The sequence below is a fragment of the Heterodontus francisci genome, chromosome 15, assembly GCF_036365525.1.
Source record: "Heterodontus francisci isolate sHetFra1 chromosome 15, sHetFra1.hap1, whole genome shotgun sequence".
NCBI classification, from domain to species: Eukaryota; Metazoa; Chordata; class Chondrichthyes; order Heterodontiformes; family Heterodontidae; genus Heterodontus; species Heterodontus francisci.
This window is the reverse complement of record NC_090385.1, coordinates 93,678,712-93,693,699: the sequence shown is the minus strand read 5'-3', so window position 1 is coordinate 93,693,699 and position 14,988 is coordinate 93,678,712. Positions and strand designations below refer to the sequence as shown.

Here is a 14,988-nt window from a genome sequence, read left to right as displayed (position 1 = left end):
TATATTCTTGTTTTTCAAATATTTACCCAATTCCATTTTCAATGACTTTATCATCTCATTCTCAATAGCCATTTTTGCTGAATCCTGCATCTCAAATGGTTACCACAGATGGCAAAAATATTAATCGACATCTTGTCATAAAAGTTTAAAGACCAGATGGGTTGGCCTTGAAACATCAGGAAAAATATTATAAATGGGTTACAGGTGAAATAACAGACCTCATCTTGAGCTTCATGACCACGATCAAATGGAAAATCTTGATCAAGTTTCTGTGCTCCATTGTCTATTTTATCCTGTTAGGAATAAAGAACAAAAACAACTGTGAATCTACTATTGTACCAGGCTGTTTCCACAAAGATTTATCTATAAAATGAACTACATTAGATACCAATATTCCTGTTCAGCCTTCAATACAATGACACATTGTGTTTTGAAATTTCAAGTCTTCAATTGCAAAAATAGAATTGAGTATTCAATGTTTCATTCAGAGAGTCTGTATTTAACCTGAAATAAAAATCACTCCTTATTGAGAAAGTCCTTTATTGCACTAAAGTAACAGGCCAGAAATTTTGCAATACCTAAGCTGTCACCATATTGTCTTTAAAAATATACATTACAAAATTAAAGTGCAGGATAATAATGGAAAATATGACTTGAACAGGTATTTTGCATTGGTCTTCACCATAGAGGATACAACTAACTTCCCAGAAACAGCTGTAAATCAGACAACAGAAGGGGGGGAGGAACTCAAGAAAATTACAATCACCAGTGAAGTGGTACTGAGCAAATTGTTGGAGCTGTGGGCTGACAAGTTCTTGGGTCCTGATGGACTTCATCCTAGGATCTTAAAAAGTGGCTAGCGAGATAGTTGATGCGTTGGTTTTAATTTTCCAAAATTCCCTAGATTCAGAGAAGTTTAATTAGATTGGAAAATAGCAAATGTAACTCCTTTATTCAAAAAGGGAAGACAGAAAGCAGGAAATTACAGGCAGGTCATAGGGAAAATGTTAGAAGCTATTACTGAAGACTTTATAGCAGGACACTTAGAAAAATTCAAGGTAATCAGGCAAAGTCAAAATGGTTTTGTGAAAGGGAAATCATATTTAACCAATTTATTGGAGCTCTTTGAATAAGTAACATGTGCTGTCGATAAAAGGGAACCGGTGGATGTACTGTACTTATATTTCCAGAAGGCATTTGATAAGGTGCCACATCAAAGGTTATTGAGAAAATAAAAGCTCATGGTGTAGAGAGTAACATATTGGCATGGATAGAAGATTGGCTAGCCAAACAGGAAACAGAGAGTAGGCATAAATGGGTCATTTTCTGGTTGGCAAGATGTAACAGGTAGTGTGCCACAGAGATCAGTGCTGGGGCCTCAACTTTTTACAATTTATATAAATGAATTGGATGAAGGGACCGAAGGTATGGTTGCGAAATTTGCTGATGACACAAAGATAGGTAGGAAACTAGGTTGTGAAGAGGAATTAAGGAGGCTACAAAGGGATATAGATAGGTTAAGTGAGTGGGCAAAGATGTGGCAAATCGAGTATAATGAGGGAAAATGTGAAATTGCCCATTTTGGCAGAAAGAATAAAAAAGCATATTCTCTAAATGGTGAGAGATTACAGAGCTCGGCGATGCAGAGGGATCTGGGTGTCCTAGTGCATGAATCGCAAAAGATTAGTATGTAGATACAGCAAATAATTAGGAAAGCTAATAGAATTTTATCATTTAATGCGGGGAGAATTGAATACAAAAGTAGGAAGGTTATGCTTCAGTTATAGAGGGAGACCACTTCTGGAGTGCAGTGTACAGTATTGGTCTCATTTAAAGAAGGATACAGATGTGTTGGAAGCAGTTCAGAGAAGGTTCACTAGTGTTACGAACGAGGGGGGAGGAGGGCACTGTTTATTCAAGTTCCACTTCTCCACGGGTCATAACCTATAATGGGAGAGGCTGTTTACAGGTAAAGAGATGTCTGGCAAGTGGGAGGCTTTTAAAAGTAAGATAGGAAGAATTCAGGGTCGGCATGTTCCTGTTAGATGGAAGGGCAAGGCTGGCAAGTTTAGGGAACCTTGGTTGACGAGGGATATTGAGGGTCTGGCCAGGACAAAGGAGGAATATGTCAGGTATAGGCAGCTGGGATCAAGAGAGTCCCTTGAGGAGTATAGGGGATGTAGGAGTACACTTAAGGAAATTAGGAGGGCGAAAAGGGCCATGAGATTTCTCTGGCAGATAAGATAAAGGAGAATCCTAAAGGATTCTATAAGTATATTAAGAGTAAAAGGGTAGCTAAGGAGAGAGTAGGTCCCCTTAAGGATCAGTGTTGTAATCTATGTGTGGAGCCAAGGGAAATGGGAGAGGTCTTAAATGAATACTTCTCCTCTGTATTTACCATGGAGAAGGTCATGGAAGCTAGTGAGTTCAAGGGAGGGAACAGCGCTATCCTGGAGCATATCAACATTACAAAGGAGGAGGTGTTGGAGGCTTTGAGGTGGATTAAGGTGGATAAATCCCCAGGCCTGACCAGGTGTATCCTCGGATGCTATGGGAAGCAAGGGAGGAAATTGCTGGGGCCCTGGCAGAGATTTTTGTATCATCGTTAGCCACGGGTGAGGTACCGGAAGACTGGAGGATAGCTAATGTTGTGCCTTTATTTAAGAAGGGCAGCAGGGATAAGCTAGGGAACTACAGGCTGGTGAGCCTTACCACCATCAGTGGTGGGAAAGTTATTGGAAGGGATTCTGAGAGACAGGATTTATATGCATTTGGAAAGGCCTAGTCCGATTAGGGATAGTCAGCATGGCTTTGTGCACGGGAAATCATGTCTCATGAATTTGACTGAGGAGGTGACCAAGAGGATTGACAAGGGCAGAGCGATGGACGTTGTCCACAAGGCCTTTAACAAGGTCCCGCATGGTAGGCTGGTCCAGAAGGTTCGAACACATGGGATCCAGGGTGAGCTAGCAAATTGGATACAAAATTGACTTGGTGATAGGAGGCAGAGGGTGGTAGTGGAGGGTTGTTTTTCAGATTGGAGGCCGGTGACCAGTGGTGTGCCGCAGGGATCAGTGCTGGGCCATCTGTTGTTTGTCATATATATTAATGACCTGGATGTGAATGTTGGGGACATGATTAGTAAGTTTGCAGATGACACCAAAATTAGTGGTATAGTGGACAGTGAAGAAGGTTGTCTAAGGTTTCAACAGGAAATAGATAAACTGGGAAAGTGGGCAAGTTATTGGCAAATGGAATTTAAACGCAGACCAGTGCGAAGTGATGCATTTTGGGAAGTTAAACCAGGGCAGGACATATACAGTGAATGGCAGGGCCCTGGGGAGTGTTCTTGAGCAGAGAGACCTTGGGGTGCAAGTACATTGTTCCCTGAAAGTGGCAACACAGGTAGACAGGGTGGCGAACAAGGCGTATGGCATGCTTGCCTTCATCGGCCGAGGCATTGAGTACAAGAGTTGGGACGTCATGTTACAGTTGTACAGAACGTTGGTTAGGCCGCATTTGGTGTAGTGTGCGCAGTTCTGGTCGCCGCACTGCACGAAAGATGTGATTAAACTAGAGCGGGTGCAGAAAAGATTCACAAGGATGTTGCCTGGTTTGGAAGGCTTGAGTTATAAAGAGAGATTGGATAGGCTGGGTCTGTTTTCCCTGGAGCGAAGGAGGCTGAGAGGGGACATGATAGAGGTATACAAAATTATGAGAGGCATAGATGGGGTAGATAGCCAGAGTCTGTTTCCCATGGTAGGGGTGACTAAAACTAGAGGGCATAGATTTAAGGTGAGCGGGATGAGGTTTAAAGGGGATCAAAGGGGTAAATTTTGCACACAAAGAATAGTGGGGTAATGAACTGCCAGAGGAGGTGGTGGAGGCAGGAACAGTTGCAACATTTTAGAGGCATCTGGACAGGTACTTGAATGAGAAAGGCATAGAGGGATATGGAATTAATGCAGGCAGGTGGGATTAGAATAGATAGGCATTACGGTCGAAGACCGAAGGGCCTGTTGCTATGCTGTATGACTCTATATATAAATTTTTTTGCCACTTACCAATACAGTCATAGGGCTGAATTTTATCAACACTCCGATCTCCACAGCGGCGCGCTGTGTAATTGGCAGCCTTCCGGCACGAAAGTGTTGCCGCAGAGCCCTGGAGATATTACGCGCGGGGACTCATTTAAATGGAGGGGGCAAAGTGGCCGCCCCTGATGACATAGAGGGGGCGTCCGCTGTGTCCCTTGCAACGGCGACCGGCGTCACCATGCAGGTGCCATTTTTAAAGGGCTTCAAGCCCTTCGGGTACGATCAAATTTTTAAAGGTGCCAGCTGCCAGAAATTACAAATAAAAGGTCAGAAAAACTTCCCATCCCCTTTCCAACCCCCCCACTCAGTTTTCAATTAATAAAATAACCCATCTCCCCAAAAAAACAATTGGTATAAATTATGAACTTTCACCCCCTGGACTTCAGTATCTTTGACTCTCAACCCCTTCCTCCAATACCACCACCAACCCCCCCCCCCACCCCTCACTGCCCTGATAATTTAATTCCTCCCCCCTCCCCTCAGAACTTCAATGGAGTTCCGAAGGCATGTAAGTTGTGGCCGGTTGGCTGTAAAATCGGCTTGGGACAGCCGCCGTCAGCAGTTAAGTTCATCTGCATTTTAATTATCCTTATTTTAACATTTTAATGAAGGCCAAGCTGCCACAGAGGCCTCGATGCTGCTGCTAATATCCGGAGGGGCCTTCTGGGCGTCGTAGGTCATGGCAGGCAGCTCCCGTTAGCATTTTAAGGACCTCCCCGCCACGACCCATGGCGTCGTGGGGCTGGTAAAATTCAGCCCACAGACTCTATGTTTATCCTAGAATAAAATACACCAAACCAGGTTTCTTTAATACATAACAAAATTATCAATTTATTATAAAACAAGTCTTAACCAGTAATGCATAAACACTCAGATTGAAATATTAAAGTTCCCTTTTTACCTTAGCCCCTCGCAATCGTGCACCAGTTAACTAGAAAAATAAAGGGATTTTTGTTTCTAAGAACTCTATTACAGACAAAAAAAAACCACTTGGGTTGAATATGTGCTCATTCTGGAAGAAACAGCAGATCAGATACGTTGTGTTCCAAAACTAGCATACAGTCTGGCCTCCGAGTACATGTAGACGGGTCACTGGGATTTTTAAAAAAAAGAATAGTTCTTTTCAGGCGGAGTTGAGAAATAATTGAGCAGGCTTTTCTTCAAAGACGGAGACGAGATGAGTTGACACAGGGGACTTCTCAGAGTCTTTTAGACAAGAGCTGGGTTGTGGTCTTCTCTCCCCTCCTCGGAAGTTGTCTCCCTTTTTATACAGTTCAACCTTAACTCAAAACAATTCAAAAGCGAAACTGACAACAGGAGTTCAACTATTTGACCTCCATCAATCTTGACTGGTCACTTCTTTGTAAATAACTTCTCTCAGTGTCCAAGGTTCTCTAATGTTTATTGAGCTGGAAATCAGGTGGTTTCCCAGAAAAGCTTGTTGTTAGTCATATAGATATACAGCACAGAAACAGGCCTTTCCACCCATCGTGTCCACGCCGGCCATCAAGCCTATCTATTCTAATCCCACTTTCCAGCACTTGGCCCTTGCCCTGTATGCCATGGCATTTCAACTGCTCATCTAAATACTGTGAGGGTTCCTGCCTCTACCACCCCTTTAGGCAGTGTGTTTCAGATTCCAACCACCCTCTGGGTGAAAAAATCTTTCCTCAAATCCCTTCTAAGCCTTCTGCTCCTTACCTTAAATCTGAGCTCCCTGATTATTGACCCCTCCACTTCCTATCTACCCTATCCATGCCCCTCATAATTTTGTATACCTCAATCATGTCCCCCCTCAGCCTTCTCTGCTACAAGGAAAACAACCCTAACCTATCCAGTCTCTCTTCATAGCTGAAATGTTCCAACCCAGGCAACATCCTGGTGAATCTCCTCTCCACCCTCTTCACTGCAATCACATCCTTCCTATAGTGTGGCAACCAGAACTGTACACAGTACTCCAGATGTGGCCTAACTAGCGTTTTATACAGCTCCATCATGACCTCCCTGCTCGGCTAATAAAGGCAAGTATCCCAGATGCCTTCCTAACCATCTTATCTATCTGGGCTGCTGCCTTCAGTGATCGATGGACAAGTACACAAAGGTCCCTCCGTACTTCCTAGGGTCCGACCATCCATTTTATATTTCCTTGCCTTGTTAGTCCTCCCAAAATGCATCACCTCACACTTCTCAGGATTAAATTCCATTTGCCACTGCTCTGCCCATCTTACCAACCCATCTATAACGTCCTGTAATCGAAGGCTTTCCTCCTATTTATGACACCACTAATTTTCGTGTCAGCTACGAACTTACTGATCATACCTCCTATATTCATGTCTAAATCATGAATGTACACTACAAACAGCAAGGACCCCAGCACCAATCCTTGCGGTACACCACTGGTCACAGGCTTCCAATCGCAAAAACAACCCTTGACCGTCACCCTCTGCCTCCTGCCACTGAGCCAATTTTGGATCCAATTTGCCAAATTGCCCTGGATCCCATGGGCTCTTACCATCTTGAACAATCTCCCATGCTGAACCTTATCAAACGCCTTACTGAAGTCCATGTACACTACATCAGCTGCTTTACCCTCATCTACACACCTAGTCCCCTCCTCGAAAAATTCAATCAAATTTGTTAGACATGATCTTCCACTGACAAAGCCATGCTGACTATCCTTGATTAATTCCGACCTCTCCAAGTGGAGCTTAATCCTGTCCCTCAGAACTCTTTCCAGTAGTTTCCCAACCACTGATGTTTGGCTCACCAGCCTGTAATTACCTGGTTTATCCCTACTACCCTTCTTGAATAATGGTACCACATTCGCTGTCCTCCGACACTTCTCCTGTGGTCAGAGAGGATTTGAAAATTTGTGTCAAAGTCCCTGCAATCTCCTCCCTTGCCTCATATAACAGCCTGGGATACATCTCATCTGGGCCTGGGGATTTATCCACTTTTAAGCCCGCTAAAACCGCTAATACCTCCTCCCTTTCAATGCTAATTTGTTCAAGTATATCACAATCCCCCTCCCTGATCTCTACACCTACATCGTCCTTCTCCATAGTGAACAAAGATGAAAACCTCACCTAATTCCTCCGGCTCGACACACAGATTGCCACTTTGGTGCTTAATGCGCCCTACTCTTTCCCTGGTTATCCTCTTGCCCTTAATATACTTCTAAAACGCCTTGGGATTTTCCTTGATCTTGCCTGCCAGTGTTTTTTCATGCTCCCTCTTCGCTCTCCTAATTTCTTTTTTTTTTAAAAAACGTACCCCTCTACACTTCTATACTCCTCTAGGGCCTCTGCTGTTTTCAGCCCTCTGAATCTGCCATAAGCCTCCTTTTTTATCCTCATCCAATCCTTGGCATTCAGAGTTCCCTGGACTTATTGGTCCTACCCTTCCCCTTTACGGGAAGGCATTGGCCCTAAACTCTCACTATTTCCTTTTTGAATGACTCCCACTGGTCTGATGTAGACTTTTCTAAAGTAGCTGCTCCCTGTCCACTTTGGCCAGATCCTGTTTTATCATATTGAAATCCGTCTTCCACCAATTCCGTACCTTTATTTCCGGTCCATCTTTGTCCTTTTCCAGAACATAACTACCTTAAATCTTACACAGAGTTATGGTCACTATCCCCGAAATGCTCCCCCACTGACACTTCTACCACTTGTTCGGCTTCATTCCCTAAGATTAGGTCCAGTACCACCCTTTTAGATTAGATTAGATTAGAGATACAGCACTGAAACAGGCCCTTCGGCCCACCGAGTCTGTGCCGAACATCAACCACCCATTTATACTAATCCTACACTAATCCCATATTCCTACCAAACATCCCCACCTGTCCCTACATTCCCTACCACCTACTTATACTAGTGACAATTTATAATGGCCAATTTACCTATCAACCTGCAAGGCTTTTGGCTTGTGGGAGGAAACCGGAGCACCCGGAGAAAACCCACGCAGACACAGGGAGAACTTGCAAACTCCACACAGGCAGTACCCGGAATCGAACCCGGGTCCCTGGAGCTGTGAGGCTGCGGTGCTAACCACTGCGCCGCCCTTTATCTTGTAGGACTTTCTACGTGTTGGCTCAAAAAGCTCTCCTGGATGCATTTTAAGAATTCCACCCCCTTTAAGCCTTTTGCACCAAGACTATCCCAGTTAACACTGGGGAAGTTGAAATCCCCTATTATTACCTTTTTTTTTAAACACCTCTCTGAGATTTGCCGACATATCTGCTCCTTTATTGCTGGAAGTCTGGTAGTTTCCCAGAAAGGCTTGTTTTCCTCAAGACCTCTCAGTGCCCCTTTTAAAAAACATTTCCAGGGACTGCTTTTCAAAGTCAAGTGGACTTTACCTGACCCCCTTTGAAAACTCCAAAGTTTAACATTTCTTCAATCTTTCTAAAATGAATCCTTGAAAAATATATTTAACAAAACACAGGGGCACTTTCGTAACAACTAGATGAAAACCTGGGCTGTCTTATGAGGAAAGATTGGAAAGGCTAGGCTTGTATTCACTGGAATTTAGAAGAGTAAGAGGCGACTTGATTGAAACATACAAGATCCTGAGGGGCCTTGGCAGGGTGGATGTGGAAAGGATGTTTCCTCTTGTAGGAGAATCTAGAACTAGGGTCACTGTTTAAAAATAAGGGGTCATTCATTTAAGACAGAGATGAGAAGAACTTTTTTTCTCACAGAGGGTCGTAAGTCTTTGGAACTCTCTTCCTCAAAAGGCGGTGGAAGCAGAGTCTTTGAATATTTTTTAAGGCAGAGATAGATAGATTCTTGATAAACAAGGGGTGAAAGGTTTTTGGGGGGTAGGCAGGAATGTGGAGTTGAGGTTACAATCAGATCAGCCATGATCTTGTTGAATGGCACAGCAGGCTCGAGGGGCCAAGTGGCCTATTCCTGCTCCTAATTCGTATGTTCATAGGATGTAATACTCTTAATAGTGTAGAATTTCTATATCAAATTGGGGAGCAGAAGTAAAATCATTTTGTAGTTCTCTGCATTATTTAGAGAATATAATGGATAACCAATACTTTCATCAAAGACAAAATCAAAAGACATAAAACCATTGGAACAAAACCTGAGGAATTTATAAATAATCACCTGAAATCAAGAGATGAAATGACTAATACAACCACGGGGGAGGTAGAAAAAATATATACATAGCTTTCAGGTGAACTTTGCGCTCTACAGTAAAGAGCACTACTGTTGTGGAATAGAATGTCCAGTACATAGGAACAGGAGCATGCCATTCAGCCCTTTCCATTCAATTCGATCATGGCCGATCTGTATCTCAACTGAATTTACCCGCCATTGATCCACAGGGCTTGATACCTTGCAAAGCACCAAACACTAGTTCAAATACACGATAACACCATAGCTTCTTTCACATAGTAAAATATCCCAAGGCACTTCACAAGTGTTTAACATAATGTGACAGTCACAGAAGGAGATATTAAAGCTCAGGTCAAAAATCTTGGTCAAACAGGCAGTTTTTAATGAGTGGCTTAAAGCAGAAAAGAGGTAAAAAGACAGAGACTTAGGGAGGGAACTCCAGAGCTCAGGGTATTGGCAGCTGAAGGCATGGGCATCATTGGTGGAGCAACCCAAAATCAGGGATGCGCGAGAGGCCAGATTTGGAAAAGTGCAGGTATCTCGGATAGTTGTAGAGCTGGAGGAGAGATAAAAAGGGGTGAAGGCATGGAGGGATTTGAAAGCAAGGATGAGAATTTTAAAATCAAAGCATCACATAACTGGGATCCAATGTAGGTCAGCAACACACCAAGGCTCCTTCGACAGCACCTTCCAAACCCACGACCTCTACCACCTCGAAGGACAAGAGCAGCAGATGCATGGGAACATCACCACCTGCAAGTTCCCCTCCAAATCTCACACCATCCTGACTTGGAACTATATCACCGTTCCTTCACTGTTGCTGGGTCAAATGCCTGGAACTCCCTTCCTAACAGCACTGTTTGTGTACCTACCTCACATGGACTGCAGCGGTTCAAGAAGGCAGCTCACCACCACCTTCTCAAGGGCAATTAGGGATGGGCAATAAATGCTGGCATAGCCAATGACGCCCACATCCCATGAATGAATAAAAAAAAAACCACAGGGATGATGGGTGAAAGGGACTTGGTGCGAGTTAGGATATGGGCAGCAGAGTTTTAGATGAGCTCAAGTTTACAGAGGGTAGAAGATGGGAGGTCAGCCAGGGGTACATTGAAATAGTCAAGTCTGGAGGCAAAAAAGACATGGATGTGGGTTTCAGCAGATGAACTGAAGCAGGGGCAGAGTCGGGTGTTGTTAGAGATGGAAGCAGGCAGTCTTAGAGATGCGCAGATATGTGGTCAGATGCTCTACTTGGGATCAAAATATTTAGTTGGAGGAAATTTTTACTCTTCTAGTGCTGAATGTTGGTCCAAGCAATCTGACAATTTAGAAACAGTGGAGGGGCTGAGAGAGGTGGTAATGCAGTAGAGGGGTGCGTCATCAGTACACACGTGGAACCTAATGTGTTTTCAGATGACATAGTCAAGGGGCAGCATGTAAATGACAATTAGGAGTTGGCCAAGGTTAGATCCTTAGGGTCCTTCAGAGGTAACACTGTGGGAACAGGAACAGAAGCATTCCAATTCAGTGGTTTTCAGAAAATACAGGGCAAAATAAATTTACAAAGTTGGATTGATCAGAAACAATAGGCCTAGATTTTGCTGGAGCAGGGCATTTGCCATTAGTTAAAATTTCCCTCGCACATTTAGGTTTTTAAATTTTTTGCATGGCAAGTTGAAGGCACGAGCTGATAATGGCACAGTGAGGGAAACTGGGCAACAAACTGTGTGTGCCTTAACCAATCAAATTGAATGATTGTGAATTATACAGTGCAAGGCACACAAGTGTGAAGCAGAGTTGGTTAATTCAATATCAAATCAGGTACAGAAAACAAAATCAGGAGGAAAGATTGGATTGAGAAAATTTTTTAAAAGATTTTTCAAAAAAATTTGCTCATTTGAAGGAATTAGACTCCATACTTGTAATAGTTAATTTTTAGTGCCAGAGAGATTGATGGGCAGTAATTAACACCTACATTGTTACTTCCACTTGAAATGGCAAGACTTCACTTTGTGGCAAGTTTAGTTCATATCCACCACACAAATACAGCATCACAATGCTTTCAATGCATTCCAATGGGGAGGCAGACAGATGCTGTTTTCCCAAATCTAACAATGGAGTGATGTAACATGGACAGCAATTTTTGGACAAGCATGTTTAACTGTACATCTGAAGGTGCTGCACCATTTACAGATGAAACAGAGCTGTGTGCAAAGCTCGGAATATCTACGTTATTAGGGGCAATGTGACCATGGGGGGGGGGGAATAGGAGGGGCCACTGACTGAGAGGGGGAATAAAATACAAAGAAATTTAAACCAAGGGGCAGCAGTAAATGTTTAAAAATTTTATTCATAGGATGGGGGTGTTGCTGACAAGGGCAGCAGTTATTGCTCATCCCTAATTGCCCTCGAGGTGGTGATGATGAGCCATCTTCTTGAATATAACTCAGTGGTTTGCTTGGCCATTTTAGAGGACAATTAAGAGTCAACCATATTAATTGGGACTGGAGTCACATGTAGGCCAGACCAGGTAAGGACAGATGATTTTCTTCCCAAGAGAACATTTATGAGCCAAATAGTTTTTTACAACCATCCAGTAGTTTTATGGTCACTATTACTAATACTAGAGTCATAGAGTCATCATTATACAGCACAGAAACAGGCCCTTCGGCCCATCGTGTCTGTGCCAGCCATCAATCACCTAACTATTCTAATCCCATTTTCCAGCCCTTGGCCCATAGCTATGGCATTTCAAGTGCTTATCTAAATACTTCTTAAATGTTGTGAGGGTTCCTGCCTCTACCACTTCTTCAGGCAGTGCATTCCACATTCCAACCACCCTCTGACTGAAAACATTTTTCCTCAAATCCCCTCTAAACCTCATGCCCCTTACCTTAAATCTATGCCCCCTGGTTATTGAGCCCTCCACTAAGAGAAAAAGTTTCTTCCTATCTATCCCATCAATGCCCGTCATAATTTTGTATACCTCAATCATGTCCCCCCTCAGCCTTCTCTGCTCCAAGGAAAACAACCCTAGCCCTTCCAGTCTCTCTTCATAGCTGAAATGCTCCAGCCCAGGCAACATCCTGGTGAATTTCCTCTGCACCCTCTCCAGGGCAATCACATCCTTCCTACAACTGAACACAGTACTCCAGCTGTGGCCTAACTAGCATTGCATATAGCTCCATCATAACCTCCCTGCTCTTATATTCTATGCCTCAGTTAATAAAGGCAGGTATCCCATATGCCTTCCTAACCACCTTATCTTCCTGTGCTGCTGCCTTCAGTGATCTATGTCAAGTACACCAAGGTCCCTCTGACCCTCTGTAGTTCATACATTGTATATTCCCTTGCCTTGTTAGTACTCCCAAAATGCATCACCTCACACTTTTCAGGATTAAATTCCATTTGGCACTGATCCGCCCATCTTACCAACCCATCTATATCATCCTGTAATTTAAGGCTTTCCTCCTCACTATTTACGACACCACCAATTTTTATGCCATCTGCAAACTTACTGATCATACCTCCTATGTTCATGTCTAAATCATTAATGTACACTACAAACAGCAAGGGTCCCAGCACCAATCCCTGCGGTACTCCAATGGTCACAGGCTTTCACTCGCAAAAACAATCCTCGACCATTACCCACTGCCAACCACTAAGCCAATTTTGGATCCAATTTGCCAAATTGCCCTGGATCCCACGGGTAGCTTTTCATTCCAGATTTGCTTTAATTTACCGAATTTAAATTCCCTAGCTGCTATGATAGGATTAGAAATCATGTCCAGACTTATATGAATTACCAGTCCAGTAACCTAAACACTATACTACCATTGCCCTAAAATAATCAAGAGTATTGCTGAAAATAGAGACATGTTGTCAAAGTTTTTCGTCTTGCACTCATCAGGACAATCGCAAGAATAACCAATGTAAGGGAAAACAACAACTTATACTGCACGAGAAGAGAGTGCTCATTGGTTGGCAAGTAGACTCTGAACGGTAGAGGCGTTGCCATGGCAAATGCACCAGTTTACGGTGACTGATAGTGGCTGAAGAGATGGTGTGAGGGGGAGGGTTTTAGATTCCTGGGGCATTGGGACCGGCTCTGGGGGAGGTGGGACCAGTATAAACTGGACGGGTTACACCGGAGCAGGACCGGGACTGATGTCCTAGGGGGAGTATTTGCTAGAGTGGTTGGGGAGGATTTAAACTAAAATGGCAGGGGGATGGGAACCTTTGCAAGGACTCGAGGGGGGGGGGGGGGGGGAAATCAAAGACAAGAACAAAAGACAGTAAGGGGAATAAGAAAAGTGATAGGCAGAGAAATCAAGGGCCAGAATCAAACAGGGCCACGATGAAAAATAGTGAGAAGGGGACAAGTAATGTTAAAAAGACAAGCCTTAAGGCTTTGTGCCTTAAAGCGCTGAACATTTGCAATAAATTGGATGAATTAATCACGCAAATAGATATAAATGGGTATGATATAGTCGGGATTACGGAGACATGGCTGCAAGGTGACCAGGGATGGGAAAAGAATATCCATGGATATTCAATATTTAGGAAGGACAGACAAAAGGCAAAAGGCGGTGGAGTTGCATTGCTGGTTAAAGAGGAAATTAACGCAATAGTGAGTAAAGATATTAGCTCTGACGATGGAATCTGTATGGGTACAGCTGAGAAACACTAAGGGGCAAAAAACGTTAGTGGGAGTTGTACATAGACCCCCAAACTGTAGTGGTGATGTCGGGAATGGCATTAAACAGGAAATTAGAGATGCATGCAATATAGGAACATCTATAATTATGGGTGCCTTTAATCTGCATATAGATTGGGCAAATCAAATCAGTCAGTACTGTACAAGAGGAATTCTTGGCGTGTATATGGGATGGTTTGCTGGACCAATACGTTGAGGAACCAACTAGAGAATAGGCCATCCTAGACTGGGTATTGTGTAATGAGAGAGGAATAATTGACAATCTAGTGGTGCAAGACCCCTTGGGGACGAGCGACCATAATATGATAGAATTATTCATCAAGATGGAAAGTGACGCAGTTGATTCTGAGCTAGGGTCCTGATCTTAGTAAAGGAAACTACGAAGGTATGAGGCGCAAGTTGGCTATGATGGATTGGGAAACGTTACTTAAAGGGATGGCGGTGGATAGGCAATGGCAAACATTTAAAGAGTGCATGGATGAACTGCAACAATTGTTTATCCCTGTCTGGCGCAAAAGTAAAAACAGGAAAGGTAGCCAAACCACGGCTTACAAGGGAAATTATAGATAGCATTAGTTCCAAGGAAGAGGCAAATAAATTTGCCAGGAAAAACAACAGACCTGAGGATTGGGAGCAGTTTAGAATTCAGCAAAGGAGGACCAAAGGATTGATTAAGATGGGGAAAATAGAGTTCGAGAGCAAACTGCGGGGAACATAAAAACTGACTGTAAAAGTTTCTATAGGTATGTGAAGAGAAAAAGATTGGCGAAGACAAATGTAGGTCCCTTACAGTCAGAAGCAGGGGAATTTAATATGGGGAATAAAGAAATGGCTGACCAACTAAATGCATACTTTGGTTCTGTCTTCACAAAGGAGGACACAAATATCATACCAGAAATGTTGGGGAACACAGGGTTTAGTGAGAGAAAGGAACTGAAAGAAATCAGTATTAGTAGAGAAATGGTGTTGGGGAAATTGATGGGATTGAAGGCCGATAATTCCCCAGGGCCTGATGGTATGCATCCCAGACTACTTAAGGAAGTGG

General features: G+C 43.3%; 1 protein-coding gene across 1 annotated transcript in view; it reads right to left on the bottom strand.

The window, feature by feature from the left end:
- wdr44 (WD repeat domain 44) overlaps nt 1-14,988 on the bottom strand; it is a 115,587-nt gene that overhangs the window by 65,101 nt on the left and 35,498 nt on the right. Inside the window, exon 3 of the mRNA XM_068047854.1 lies at nt 219-293. Within this exon, the coding sequence (XP_067903955.1) occupies nt 219-293 (75 nt within the window). The remainder of the gene's footprint in view (nt 1-218; nt 294-14,988) is intronic.